The 15,381-nt window shown below is 33.9% G+C and overlaps 1 protein-coding gene and 1 long non-coding RNA gene across 12 annotated transcripts in view; one reads left to right on the top strand and one right to left on the bottom strand.

Annotated features, from left to right (window-relative positions):
* Positions 1–1,219: 1,219 nt before the first annotated feature.
* The window catches only part of LOC132909290 (arfGAP with SH3 domain, ANK repeat and PH domain-containing protein), a 57,117-nt gene continuing 42,955 nt past the window's right edge, over positions 1,220–15,381 (bottom strand). For 5 of the 11 annotated variants that reach the window (XM_060964037.1, XM_060964035.1, XM_060964045.1 and 2 more), the window contains 11 exons: positions 15,009–15,273; positions 14,584–14,811; positions 14,274–14,496; positions 14,000–14,180; positions 13,419–13,694; positions 13,210–13,329; positions 12,913–13,135; positions 12,408–12,740; positions 12,175–12,341; positions 10,882–10,950; positions 1,220–8,071 (listed from right to left, as the gene is read on the bottom strand). In XM_060964037.1, the coding sequence (XP_060820020.1) occupies positions 7,856–8,071; positions 10,882–10,950; positions 12,175–12,341; positions 12,408–12,740; positions 12,913–13,135; positions 13,210–13,329; positions 13,419–13,694; positions 14,000–14,180; positions 14,274–14,496; positions 14,584–14,811; positions 15,009–15,273 (2,301 nt within the window). In that variant the 3' untranslated portion in view covers positions 1,220–7,855. Of the gene's footprint in view, positions 9,103–10,881; positions 10,951–12,174; positions 12,342–12,407; positions 12,741–12,912; positions 13,136–13,209; positions 13,330–13,418; positions 13,695–13,999; positions 14,181–14,273; positions 14,497–14,583; positions 14,812–15,008; positions 15,274–15,381 lie in introns of all 11 variants that reach the window. The other 6 variants (XM_060964040.1, XM_060964038.1, XM_060964046.1 and 3 more) reach the window with 4 other exon arrangements.
* Positions 9,098–11,030, top strand: LOC132909334 (uncharacterized). The gene is made up of 2 exons (XR_009658516.1): positions 9,098–10,352; positions 10,423–11,030. It is a non-coding gene; the product is annotated as an uncharacterized LOC132909334 (long non-coding RNA).

Raw genomic sequence — 15,381 nt, 5'->3', positions numbered from 1 at the left:
TTCTCCTGTTTACAAGTCGCGCGTATGTGCGTGACGAGACGACGTATCGACCCGGATGAAATTTCGTATAGCAAATTCAGCGAACCGTAAAACAAACGCCGATTCTATTCGGGTATTAAACAGGAGAAACAGAGTTTTCGTCGATATTTGACGAGATAGATGCACATTGTAGGATGAATTTATCGATCCGATTGATTTATCGAAGGTGGATGAATTCCACTTGAGACTGGTATGTTGCGTTTTGGCCAAAGAATGCCTCTGCTATACACGGCGCCTTCTGTTAATTATTAAGAGACGTAGCTTTTGAATTATCAGATTGCTAACTGGGATATTTTAGTCACGTAAGCTGGATAACTTGTAAAAATGCAATTTTTGTACTGTTATAACGTTAAATAGACGAAGGTATACTGACGTTGTAGCGTGAAAGAACATTTTTCAATAAAAAATTTTTCATACGCAAACAACTTGATGGTTGTGTTCTTCTCTTTATATGTACAGTGACGTTAATGTGGCATTAATATTCTTATATATATTTCTTTCTAATAATCAACTAGTCAACTGTTTTTTTTTTAAATATATCAGAACAACTACTGTAGTTGTTATAAGTATATGTTTTCTTCGTCTAAAGCACATAGTTTTTCTAAATAAAAAATAATAAGCTAAATAATTCTCAAAATTCTTGAGATGTCCAAAAATATTAATGTGAGTCACTGTAAGGTCTGCTAATGTCATAATCTGTGGTAACGTATTGATGTGGCAAACGAAATGTTGTCAGTCGTTTGGTGTGATAATGGTGGATCGATTGTTTGTTGTAAGTGTACAAGATGGCACTTTTTATGTTTTAGAATGTAACTTACCTGCTATCATTCGCAATACTGATTTTATCATTGGAGGTTTGTATGCTGTACGAGATGATGTTTTATTAATTTGGAATTTATTAAATAGTTCCTTTTCCGTTATCGGATAGTCGTGGTATAAATTTTATTTCATTCTATTAATTATAAGAATCTGTTGTACTACGTGAGAAATAAAATTTCTAATTCCTTCTGGTAGCAAAATAAAATACCAGAATTTTTGTTTTCGACCAATTCAGCGACTCGATCGACTAAAATTGAGATTGCGTCCGTTGATCAAATTCTTGGAATTGTAGAGCGTAGACTGATCTCAAACGAGATTTGGCCCTCGATGGATTATATTGTTAAATAAAGAAGAAATGGCGTTATGATAGTTCTCTAAATGATATTTATTTCTGATACATTTCAAAGTTTTTGAACTGTCCAAAAGACAATCCTGCTGCGCTTTAGTCACGAAGGATACAGTAAACGTTAGTACATTACCGTCATATAATATCGATATTTAGACCTGCTTCGATATCGTCGAAGGCCGTACCTAAACAAGATTTCATAAACTTTTTTCAGTAGCACGGGCATTATTAGGTACATACACGTAGGTAGACTTAATAATATAACAGCGCGTCGTTTTCAGATTGCATCTGTTTTTTTAAATTACCAAATATACGAGAAATTTATTTCACGCCTTTTATAATCGCCTCGTCTTAAAAGATTCATTCTCTCTGTAAAACACTTTATATCGTCAAATCTCCTTTCAATATAATTACGTGTTAACGTGCGTTTTTCGTACCTAGTACAAGTAACTACGAAATAGTAATAAATACTTATAGCCTACTTAACGATTCTTTAAATGCATAAAGTATAATAAGTTCAGAGGACAAGGTGGTACGCTTGTGACTCCTGTTCTTCATTGAGAATCTGCATTGATGTTATATTGACTTCTTTTGTTCTCGAAGACTGGACCAATACAGTTTCGTTACACTAGAAATTTTATGACTATTATAATGAAACAGTAAGTTAGTATTTTGTTCGTGCAGTTTGTAGTAGCGAATAACAGATGTTTGATTTATTAGATGTGAAAAATAAACAAATACTTGCTGCATATACCTTTGAATTATTTTACAAGTAGTCTTTGTTAGTTTGTGAACACATTTATTCTATAAGAATCTTTGTTTGAGAACGTGTTATAGTATGTATATATAATACACGATAAATGTGACACTTTATTTAGAAGTATAATTTCTTTTATATAGAAAATTATCCACCAAGTAATTTTCTGATAGTTCTTTCAAAGATTATTTCAAGGGAAGATGAGAAACTTATTGAAATGAAAAAAGATCCTATGTTTTTCAGAGAGAGAGTACTTGAGTCCTGTCATCCATAACATATTTGAATATGTTAAAATCATGTAGTTTCTCCATACGTGTTGTTTATCTTAAATAAACATCTTGCTTTTAACATTAATCATGGTGTACAATTTACAGCAACAGAAGTTTTATGCAAGGAACAGGAGTCATTCGTTATCGTTATCGACGCGTTTCATTAAATATATCCATATAATACATGCTTAAGACGCTATCATTTATCGTATGCTTAAATAGTATAAACATCGACAATCATTCTTCGATCGCTCACTTGCTCTATACACATATGTACATCGACCAACGGCATGATCCTCAGCATTTTGTCAGCATGTATGAACAAGTCGTGTCTAGTTTAAACGCGTCAAAAATTGCGAGGATTTGTAAACACAGTTTAAAGGCAGCTTAATGCTAAACGGATTAGTAGACTGCAGATTCTTATGCATTTATGATGGAAATTTAAAAGTACATGGATACATATAACAGTTGGTGGATTTTGTTCAAAGCAATAGTTAACAAATAATAGAAATTGGACTTGGATGAAAATTGTTTCTATGGAAACACCTAACTTACATGACTTATGTATTACTACTTCAGTATATCCACATAATCAGCGTTGAGATTTTAGAATGAGTTGAATATGCGTTTACAACTAGACTTAAAGGTACATACAGATTTTATGCAGCGTCAGCTATTTATCAGAGATAAATATGGACTTTAATTGATGTAGGCATACTCCTTGTGTCAGTTTCAATTTAGTAGAACATTTGATCTCGGTTACAGGAAGAAGTACAGGATTCTTGTATCATAATGTTGAAAATATAATAAAAATATGCATCAATGTCATGATTAGGTTACATCGAGTGTTCAAATACTTATGCGTGGCATACAGTGCTTTCTATATAACGCTTGGTAGGTATGTAAAACAATTTTCTACTTTCTTACTAATATTGTAACAAGTTTCTATTTCTTTAATGGTATTCTCAAAAGATTGCATAAAAATCTGCGGTCTGTAGATTAGATTGTTTTCTTCACTTCTTTTACTTTTATTCTTTTATTACAGATTGGCATTACATAGCGACATAACTTGAAACTTGTTGTGTCTAACCCTGTTTTTCAAAAAATCTTTTGTTATCTACTCTCATCGAGAGCGTATATTTTCGATGCAAACGCAAGATAGTGACGAAATTTTTCATTTTCGTTTAACAAGTATCACTTTGAATTATCCGCTGAATAACTCCTAAGCGATGACCTATTGTTTATATTTATTATAAATATTTGTTGTTTATCATATACAGTGTTTGGAAAAAGATTAAGTGAAGAAGCGATGCCATTTTTTACAAGGTAAAGTTTCATGGGTTTATTGGAAACACGTTGATCGTCATTCTCGTAATACTCTCACATAAACAGCGCATTAATTAAGTTTATTAATTAACGGCGTACTGTTTAGCTACTTAACAGGAGCTGTTTATACATACATATAAAACTTTCGTCCGTTTTGATCAAGTGAAACAGTAAAACGTTGCGAGCCTAGCATATAATTATATATAGAAAATAATATCATTCCGAGTACTCTACTTTGTAGTTTATAATAGCAAAGAATAACATGTTTGAAATAACTTAATTTTCTTTATTTTTCAGGTGAATTTCCAAATAATTTATTCATCCTTTTAGATTAACCTTATTTTTTATCTTAATATTATTATTATTATTATTATTATATATATATATATATATTTTGTTTTGATTAATTTCTAAATTCTTTCGTAAAAGAATTTATATAAAAACTGATGGATTATACTCAGTTATTAATTTCACTTTTTTATATAAGCAAATATCAATCCAAAAAGTAATATTAGAGACAATATAAATTCGAGAATACTTCGTAAAAAATAATGTCATTGCCATTCCACTATTTAAAATTATATTTTGTTTTATTATATATTATTAACATTGTATATCTTCGATTCGTGAAATAATTGTAAATATGTACGGACGATCACAAATACATTCAAATTTGAATTTCAATACAAAGCAAAAGTCTCGGTATCGAAGGAGGAAAAGAAAAAAAGAAACATAAATAATATCCCGATTTCGACTAGGCAACGGACCACAGTCCCTTATCGATCGTTGATTTCACGCTTTGCGGTTTCTTCGTGGTTCCTTTTCGTTTGAACCGATACGAGTACAGAATCCATAAATAGCACATCATTCACATAACATACGTATATAATTATATATATTTATTTGGTGACGTTTTCCGGTTAAACATTTTAAATACAAAAAGAGAGAGAGAGGGAGAGAGAGAGAGAGAGAGAGAGAGAGAGAGAGAGAGAGAAACAAAATAAAAGACGAGCACACGGTTCAGTGTCGGAAGTAAAGTGGATAGTAAAAATTTACACTTGCTTAGAAAAAAAGAAAAAAAAAGAAAGAAAGAAAATTACAGTCCACTTTTACACAAGATTAAGCTAGACAGCGTCAACGGTTCCCCTCTCGCTCGCGAGAAAATGTTTTCTTTGGTCTCGTATGTGTCTTAGAGTGTTTCAAGCAAAAATATGTAACAAATAAAAATTTCAATTCGCTTCTGGCGCATAAATCTCGACTAAATCGCAGCACATGCTTGGCTTCATTACTCTGTCCTTTCTTTTATGCTCCTCCTTTTCATCTCATTATATATATATATATATATATATATATTTATATATATATATATATTTATACTATATATACTTAATGACTAATAAATCTCTAATTTCATAATTCTATTTCACAATATATATATACGTATATATATATATATATATAAAATTATATATATATATATATATATATTTACTAACAAATAATATGGCATTACAAAAATGTACATACGCTCGTAACCACGTGATTCTTAAGAGTCGAATACGCTAATAATACTATCGGTGTCATGCAATATTTTAATGTCACATCGTTTCTTTTCTTATGGAGATGAACGCCTCTCTTTTTTTTTCTTTTTATTTTTGACATCCTAAGTTTATATTATATCTTTTATAACGATCGACGCCACTCGTTGCGTCTATTTCACGGAAATTTTTTCTATGATATTCCTTTTCGTTTCACTCGCCTGAAACGCGACTGTATAGTAGAGTATACTCAGCATTGGCAGTACAGAGTAGAGATGTGCGCCAGATATTTAAGACATGCAACAGGTAACAGATCAAACTCTGTATTTTCCGTTCTGTTTTTGTTCTCCTTATGATTGCACGCATACACACCACATGCACCCACGCACGCACGCATACCCTTATTTTTTCTCGTTTTTTACGTTTGGCTCTGTATAGACGAAATTGTGCACATTTACCGAACGTAACTCCAGACTGCGGACGTTTACTGGTTTTTAGGAAATTTAAGATTCCAGAATGCAGATGAAGACATTAGAGGGAGGGGGATGATGAGGAATGTTCATTTTCCGTGATTTCCCATTTTACAACACTTTCGTTTGTGAGAGCTGCAGAAATATCAAAAATGTCCATAAAGATACAAAATTGCATAAACATCCACAGTCTACTTTTTATTTCGATCGAATATACCTGCTGGTTTTACATAATACAATCGATAATAATTAGCAGCAAGATAAACCGGTATCCGCTTAGTTCTAATCAGTTACGAACGAATTAATGTAATTTACGATGGACTTGCCGATCGCAGCGCTCTGCCTTGATTAACACGCACGACAGCGCCATTTTATTAGTGTACCGAATTTTTTTTTTTTTTTTTGTTCGCTAAATCCGATTCGTAATACTAATAATTTATACTGAAATATATCTTATATCACATTTTCTGTTTGTTTACCGTCGGTCTTCAGAACCGCGAATCGATCCAGTCTTCGATTTCGACGTCTTGCTTGAAACAATCAAAATGTTACGTTCTTCTGGCACTGAATGCATTATTTCCTTTATCGAAATTCTTTGCATTTCTAGAATTGTAGAATCGTCAAAGACACGTTTCCTTCACGCTTGAATATCCGACTCGAGTAGGCACGTTTTGATACAGCACATGAAGTATCGAGGCTAATAGTCTGAACAATGTCAATTGGATTTCTAAAATCTTTCTTAACCCAATTGCAATAAGATTATTAAAAAAAATACAACTCTAATATACTTTTCTTCTTCTATACATACCAATTATAATTTTATTCCAATATATCATCCTTACCATAATTACATTAAATACCTTAAGTTAACTATACTACTAGCATAAACTTTCACTATACCAACTTTCTTTATAGCTTCAATTTTGTTCAAGCTTTTGTTTTAGTGCATTTCACTTTATAAAATAATTCCTTTAAATAATTCTTTTACCGTTTTATACCTTTTTTGCAGCTTTACTACGCGCTTCTGCTGTTTTTAAATATAATATGATTAAAATTGAATGGACATTTGCAGATTACTTTTCCTGAGTCAATTTGCGTAACAGCTAAATGGCGGGGGTTTCTCTCGGTGGCTTTGAAAAAGCCAATTGATTTTGTTCAGGCTATAGCAGCTACTCTCCGTGATGTTTCTAAATCACTCTCGAAGACAAACCCCATCCTTTTCAAATTGCTCTTTTCCTAATTAAACGATATTTCTTTCCATAAGAGTCATCAAACTCTACCCCTCCTCTTAAACGTAGACAAGCATCTTTAAAAAAGTTTCTTTCGTTTATTTTCCTGTTTTCTACATTATTCAAATGTCAAAATCTCCATTTCAGAAAATCAATATGTGTCTACGGAGTAATTTCAAGCTGATTGTCATCTACAAGCTAAGAAACTATTTCAAATTCCATATAACCTCCAAAAACTGAACCAGAAACAGGTCCGACATGTTCAACCGAGTCGATTTATCCCAGTGGAACCAAGCGATACAATGAATTAATTTGATTCGTTCCACATTAGTACATAGCGTGGCTATGACTTACCTTCCTAAGCACGTTTCTACGTTCAAGCGAACTACTATTTGTGACAAAAGTACACACTCGACTATGTATGTTTGCTTAAGTGGAAACGCAGTTAGGATACCGAATCTTGTTCGGGTCGAACAACAGATCGAACGAGTTCATAGTATACATGGTGCTTCAGAAATGGGGAGAAAGATAGTAATACTATTGATAGCGTGATAATACTAAAAATCTGGATTATTTCTGCGCATGAGAAAATTCAGAATACACCTGGAATTTTTGCATGTCTCTGAAAACGTCGGTACGATGCGTGCAGACGGAAATCATTTATATTCCAGAAAGAAAGAGTTCCTAGATCTATATTCGAGTGATCTTCTTTCATTCTTAGGGTTAGGTTATGATTAGGTTTATTCTTAAGGAGGTTAGAATACCGCACTAAAGCTACCTATTTCCGAAGCACTTTCTACACTCGCGTGTTTAGTTCGAGCGATAATAACTTCGTGTACAAAAGTTCGAGGCCTACAAGTGTGTTGTAGAAACATAGAGAAGAAGTGCCAAAAGAATGGACATCGTGAAATCGACGATTTTTAAACAATCGTCAGACAAACGCCCGATCCTTCATTTTCAATCCTTTGGTTTTCTTAACCAAGACCTTCTGCCGAGACTAGCAACGCTCACGGAGCTGGCAGTACTGGAGACACTTGCCAACGAGTTCAGGCTTACCGAATGTTAATCTTGCAGCATGTGCACGAAACTGATCGGGAACATTCCCCTCCTTTCAGGCGCTCTTTCGAGGGCACCTTCCATCCAGTTGTCGTCGTCAGTTTGCTCATTCGTCACGATGATCACCTCGCCTTCACGGAACGACAATTCGTCCTCGTTGTCAGCTTCGCAGTCGTACAAGGCTCGACAGCGTCGCAGACCGCTTAGGGTCGACGAAGTTGGCTAAAAGGAAGACCATGGAATGGTTAGCCATCGAATGGTTAACTGTATGGACGAAAGAGACATGGACATATGTCCATTTTTGTGCGTTTTTCTTTCTTTTTTAGTCTTCCATGGACGAAGCAAGCACTCTTTAACGAACTCACGAGCATCGAGATCGCGAGTCAAGATCGAGAACAGTGCTAAGAATGCTTCCTTGGATCGCAAGGATAGTTAAATTGGAAATTCTAGAAGTGGAAGAAAGAGAAAGAGGATAGCTTCTTGACAAGACTCTATGCAGATCGTGCATAAGTAAGTAAACTTTTATTTTTTCTTTATTTCCTAATTGATTTGGTGGTTTTTTTCCGTTCTTCTTTTTTACATTGTAGTGGATGTCATGCATGGAAGAAACTAGATTTTGAAGAATCTGTGGTAGGAGACCAACACATTGCGTACAGTGTTCTGTTCCAATTATTTGCTTTCGTAAAAAGATTATTTTTATTTTTATAGATAGAGATAAAGATTAAGACGTCTGTTTTTGTAGATACTCGATAATTAAACAAAATTTTAGAATAAATGTTATTAATTTTCTTTCATTGATGTTCATATTTTCCGAAGTTAAATTAAATGCTAGTTATTGTTTACACGATGATAGTAATTATATTAATAAACTGTATTAATAAATATTATTGGAGAATGCAAGAATATATCTTGTACAGATAAGAAATACTTTTAATATTAATACAAATGTAATATCCTTAAAAGATGAAAAGCACTCATGATTTTAATAAGAAAAATGTGATACTTTGTAACATTTTTTTTTGCAAATTAACGAGTATCTATACATCAATTGTTCATATCACATGAATACAGTCAGATTTTTTACAAACCAATATTCGCATACCTTATTCTTACAGTACTTAATCAGCTCAAGATTTTATAACAAATATTTTCATAAATAGTATACATCATTAATATGGCGTTATTAAAATATGTGCTCCCTCATGTTTGCTTGTTTCGTTTTAACAGACAATGTTAAATATGAATATTCATACCTACAAAAATAATTTTTTTATTGATACATTTAAATAAAACATATTAGCAGTAGATTAAGCATTTTTTTTTAGATATGATTGTTCACAAATTGATTTAAATAAAAACTAGTCGTTCAGAAATGGAGGAATAATGAGACTGACATAAAATGATAACATAAAATGAACTATAAACTATATGAAGCCAACTTTTCACAATCTACTTTTACTGATCAATAATTCCTCTGCTCTTCTGTTTGCATTTTGACATGCAAAATGCTTTCATTGCAACATACTGAAGCTGCATTACAATGAACTGAAACTATCTTAAATTTTCACAAGCATTTAGCAAGTACATTTCACGATTCCTTTGCAGGAATATCTGTTGCAAAATATAAGCTGTATTATTCAGATTCAATTATCTGAAATGTAGCAAGCAAATAGCGTTTAATAAAACAAAATAGAAAAGCAGGACATTTCTTAGCTGTACGCAATGTGTTGTGATATGTCTGTCTGTAAATTTATAAAGATAATACAGCTCTTTTATAATAAAATTATAACATAATTTAAGTACTATCTAATTCTATAACTAATGTACCTCTTGATTATGTTTCTTTGCTAGAAATAATTATTATACAAATTTCTAATTACATAATGTAAATGAAAAATAACTATACAATATTTACATTCTTTTGAATATGAAATATAATATTCTTAAATCTAATCTCTATAGTTTGCTTATTGCTGTTTACCAAATGCTTCATTTTTAGTGAACTAGAATTTCCAATAATACACATCAATTTCATGCCTGTCATAAATAATTTACAATTGTCAAATTTAAGCTATTAATAAGATTGTTAGTAACAAAGTGGTAGATGATTATGGCACGGCTTCTATACTATGTAAGATCGTAGCCATTAGCCTTGCCGCTAATTTCATCCACTTTGCAAGCTTACGAGGGTAATATTACGTTAGAATAACTTAACGGGTTCAGAGCGTTCAAGTGCTATTATCAAACACAAATTCGGGACAATTTCATGCGCAAATTAAGTTCTAAAGCACACACAGTCTCAGAAGTTTCGATTAACGTAAATGTTACATTCACAATTAAAATCGGTAAAGCATGGACGTTTGCTGGCAGAATCATGTTAACGACCAGGTGTCCTAATCACACAAAACATTTTATTGCCAGAAATGATTAGACTCGTAAATACAGCAGAAATCCAGGAAATGAAACAAATCGACCGGAAATCGAACAGAATTGTCAAAACTATGTAAATACGATCACGATACAAAATTATGATGAATTAGAACGAACAAAAATTAGTGAGATCATGTTTTCAGAAGAGATAATACCAAAAGCCTTGACATGAAAGAACGATGGTTACGAACAGCACGATTGATCATGCAAAGTGTTACTACACTTGAAAGGAACATCCAATGATACTTTTGCGTTACCATTTTTATTATTTCAATTAAAGTCGCTTTTCCTGAAAAGCTTGTTTGAATTGTATCATTTTTTAAATACATATGCAATATTATCAAGATACACAATATATACAAATATCTAAATATATCTGAGTAAATAATAATAATAAACTAATAAACGAGATATACAAAGAAATAAATGATAATGATAACAAGTGACATATTTGCTAACGTTTCATTTCTATAATTGGGTTTTTTTTGCTGTCCTGACGTTTTACTTCTTGCACTAGTTCTTTTTATATTAGAGTATTGCATACGATTAACAAAAAACATTTCAAGTGTAGCAGGCAGTAATGTGCGATGATTGATGTTTACCATATTCAGATTTGGGAGCAAAGATGAAGGCTCCTCGGCGTAGCTCTCTAGCCTGGCCCGGTCCCTTCGCTGTACCAACAATGGTTAATAACAAACCATAAAGCATTGTCTTTGAGATACATGCAGTGTCTAATCACCAATTTGGTATTTTGAAAAGAAAAAAGGCATGTGTCTCGATTTCTTCTGTGGAAAGTATCTTATTTGCTCTTTTAATCTTCAAATAACACTTTGATAAGAAAGATTTACTTGTTATGATAATTGTCATTCGTTAACTTCCCTCGTAAGGATAGACATTGTTTAATAAAATTTTCAGTTCTTTGACTAATATTTCTTTATTCATTAATGTTATACTACAATTTTATATGGCGTCGTTAAATATAGCAAAATTTCTTGATAAGATCAGTATTTATTATATAAGACTGAAATATTTTGCTCTGGTTATTTTTTGAAACGACATGAATTAATGATTTATGATTTATGCAAACATAGGAACAAATGTGAATCACTTTGCAAAGGATCAATATTGGTGAGGTGTAATGAACGTTCTAATTCGTGAATGACATAATATGTATACAAATAAGAATGTTAAATCACGGGTGTACACGTGTAGTTAGTATGATATGCAGTATATCAAAAGTTCCTAAAAACAAGAATAGAGAAGAAGCTATCAGGTTAAGTACTACATGGGGCAGTGATAGGAATAACATTGTGTTAATATCTCCATAGTTAGCGTGATACGTTAATATTAACATGAACGATTTTTACGTATAAACGAATGTATGTACATACACATGGCTTTAAAAGGATATATTAGATATCTACCAGCATCGATGTCTGATATGCGCCAAATAAAATACAAATAAAACATTATTCGCCTTAGCGTGAAATAATACTTCAATGGACTCGCAATACATAGTCAAAAATAATAATAAAAAAAAAAGTTATTCCTCGATTTCCTTAATTCAATATTTTCATAGTTCCTTTTTTTAAAAAAAGATACCCGCCACTCTATTTTCCTATTTTCCCTATTTTCGTACATACAGTCACTCGCAAAAGTATCCGATCATATATCATAGAATATTTTCATGAATATGCTTCCAATAAATATCTTGTAACTTCTTATATATAGATTTCCTTATCTGTTTCAAATTGTGCCAATATAATCGCGACAATCTTGTCCCGTTACAGAGATTTCAAAGTCTTTTGTATACATAAAACATTTCTCGAAATGTTCGAATACTTCCGTGAGTCACTTTAAATCTTTATAAAGCTAAATCTAAGATGTGAACTTACCTTGCGTGGAGGCGGAATGGGATTACCCAAACTATGATCCGAACACATAGAGCTTAACGATTCGCTGCTACGTCCATTGCTCAATCTCGACGAATTGATACCGGATGGGGCTGGAGGTGGAGGATTCCTCGGCCTCTGAAGCGTCGAGCTGTTTACTTTGTCCGCACCTAACGATAACAGAAAAAACCGAATAAACTTGGGGAACAGATTGGATGGGAAGGTTCCAAATTTACCCGAACTAGACGGCAGTTCGTAGAGGAGTTTACGTGAATTTTCAAACGCACCGTGTCCCGTTGAAGAATCTCCACTGGGCGATCTTTTATGATGCTGATTGTTTAATGTATTTAACGCATGTGGTAGAGTATGTAAAGAATGCCCAGCTAAGATCGGTTCGCTCGTTGTACGGCTATGCGTTGACGCTGCTAAAGTCGCGGACGTAGGTAGTGTACCGTAATGAGAGGAAGGTATACCACCTGTACTTCCGGCCGGTGGTGGTGGCGGCGCTACACGCTTCTTCAGTGATCCATGAATATTGATCGAAATATCTGGAGCCATGGGAGCAGGTACTGAAAAAGCAATAAGATCTTAATACACAATTTGCAGGTGAAAGTGTAATATACAATAACTATTATGAAATAGATTAAAATCGATCGATTCTGTTTGGCTCGACTCTTTGAACTAACAATATCTGCACGGTATTCGATGCTAATTCAATATTAATTTAATACGATATCATACCAACAACAGGTTTCCTCGACTGAGGTGGTGGTGGTGGAGGCATTTGTTGTCTATTTGTGGAGGAACTCGGGGAAGAACCGCTTTGCAGGCTGTCACAAGTGCTACTTCGACTACGTAAAGTCACTGGTGAATCTCCCGATCCTGTACCACCACCACTACCACCACCGCCTACGTAAGAAGGCGGCCTACTGCGAGACTTCTTTTCAGGCGTTAAGCAACCATTCTAAAATAAACGCGTATTAATTGTTAAAACAAATGATTTCAATAACTTCTAGACTTATTATTCTTTAAACATACCCTGTCTTCTATTATAGTTTCATCGTCAGAAAAATCAGTAGATCCTTCGTCGTGTGAAAGATTCCAATCGATGTTAACATTATCAAACAATGTTTTCTGTCTTTGTAGAGCATGACTCAACTGAGGACAATGAAACAGTTAACTGTTATTGTGTGTACATACGTACGATATTGTTATACAAATTAGATGGCAATTGTTCGATGCGTTACCAGTTCTTTACATGTGTGGTGTCCCATTTCCTGAGCAATGTCAAGCGGAGTTTTATCCTGTTTATTTCGGTGTGTTGGATCAGCGCCTGCCCGTAGTAACAGCTTCATTGCCTCTGCTCTGTCGTGTCGTGCACAAAGATGTAACGCTGTTTCTCCGTCGATCGTAGTCCTATCTATACCACCCGTCGACATATTCTGCACTAGGAAATCTATAATATGCAAACTGTTTCCCATTTCGCGTAGAATCGCTAAATGTAAAGCCGTCTCGCCCAGATCCTACAGGAAAACAACGTACAATATAAGTCTTGACAAGTTACAATTTTTGGAATTATTAACATTGGTTGGAATAAGTTGTTTTTATGAGAGATTTTTGAATATTGATTGAATTTGAATGATATTGTCGTATTCGAGGCTTGATAAATTTTTAATACGAGCTCATTTTTTTATATAAATAAATATAAATGAACCCCATTCTATTTTTTTAACATTCTACGTTTTCGCACAAAATATTTTTACTTGAGATAATTAGCGTTCTATATCGCATCTTTTATTTTTCATTAATTCGATTAAAAAAATCGTACCGAGGTAGGCAAGGGTGCTGCTAAATCCACGTTTTCAGCATAGACTTGTACAAGTTGTTGCAGATCGCGATTATTAACGGCGTGTTCCAAGTCAGAAAGGAGATCTCGTTCATCCGCGCAAGTGTTCATCACGTATCTCTTATCCACATACTTGGCTCTTATAAATTCATATCTTTCTTCCCTAAAATCACACGAATGGAACGCGTTTAATCACAGAGAAATTACATGAAAATTCATACTGATATAAATTCAAATAAATCTGGCTCGCACATACATCGTTGAAGTTGGCGTTGGCTTGTGATTATGATGCAATGTAGCTTCCATCACTTCGTTAAACGCCTGATTGGTCATGTGTCGTGCAAGAAGTAACTGAGCAGTGCCAACATTGTCTAACGTTAAGGACTGTATTCTGGATATGTGCACTCCTAAGTCCCGGTGAATTCCACTACACTCTATGCATACGATTATGCCAAAATTTGTAGAGAGCCACGTAGCATCTATCCAACAAAGAAGGATCCCATTAGTTTTACATTTTTACAGATTATCACCAAATCATGTTCATGGATACCATATACAAAATTTACCATTTTGTGACGAACAGTCGCAACATTGATCGTTTCCAGGTAACCTCATGACACATCGTATTACAGCCTGTTGAAGTTCGACTAAACTTGGATTTCCTGTGCCAGCCTCTGCTTTGCCACTGGCGTCGAACGCTCGAAGCAGGGCACGTTCCTTGCAGTTTACCAAAACGGACATCCACGCTCTCTGGTCTGCTTCATCTTCCGCTTGAAAATGATACGTCCTGTTGTCTGCAACGAACGAACGTCACGTACAGATATATCAATCAAGTGTAAGTACAGATATATTTCGTTATATTTTGAATTATTTGTGTAACAATATCTGAACACGAGGTGTCCAAACGCTTATAGATATTAGATATCTGTTTAGGATTGTTGGAAATCTCGCCTTGAAAGCTCGTCGTCGATAGCTTAACAGTTCAACTTACAACTAATGAGATCGAAACCCCGTTTGTCATCCGGTACTAGCTTGATTTGACAGGTTAATAAATTCACTCTCGTTGGTGGTTTATTCTCGTCCGCGTGACAGATATCTAGATAGCCTTCGGCTTGAACCGCGCAACGTCTCTTTTGCCAAACTCTCCTCATTTTTCCTTCGCTTTTCTTCAGAAGATGGCCGGACCTGGTAACGCCGTGTTGCTTATCTCCTTGCAGCTGGTGAAGCGAATATCCTGCGTTCGCGTTTACGTTCAACTGGAAATCACGTAACGATATATGACAATTGTCGATACGATACATTAAACATTTATATAAATTGCTATCCCAATGAACCAACAGGATACTCGAATATCCTATGGAGAT

The sequence above is a fragment of the Bombus pascuorum genome, chromosome 7 (assembly GCF_905332965.1).
Source record: "Bombus pascuorum chromosome 7, iyBomPasc1.1, whole genome shotgun sequence".
In the NCBI taxonomy this organism is placed as follows: domain Eukaryota; kingdom Metazoa; phylum Arthropoda; class Insecta; order Hymenoptera; family Apidae; genus Bombus; species Bombus pascuorum.
Note: the sequence above shows the minus strand (reverse complement) of the source record. Positions and strands in the feature narration are given on the sequence as shown.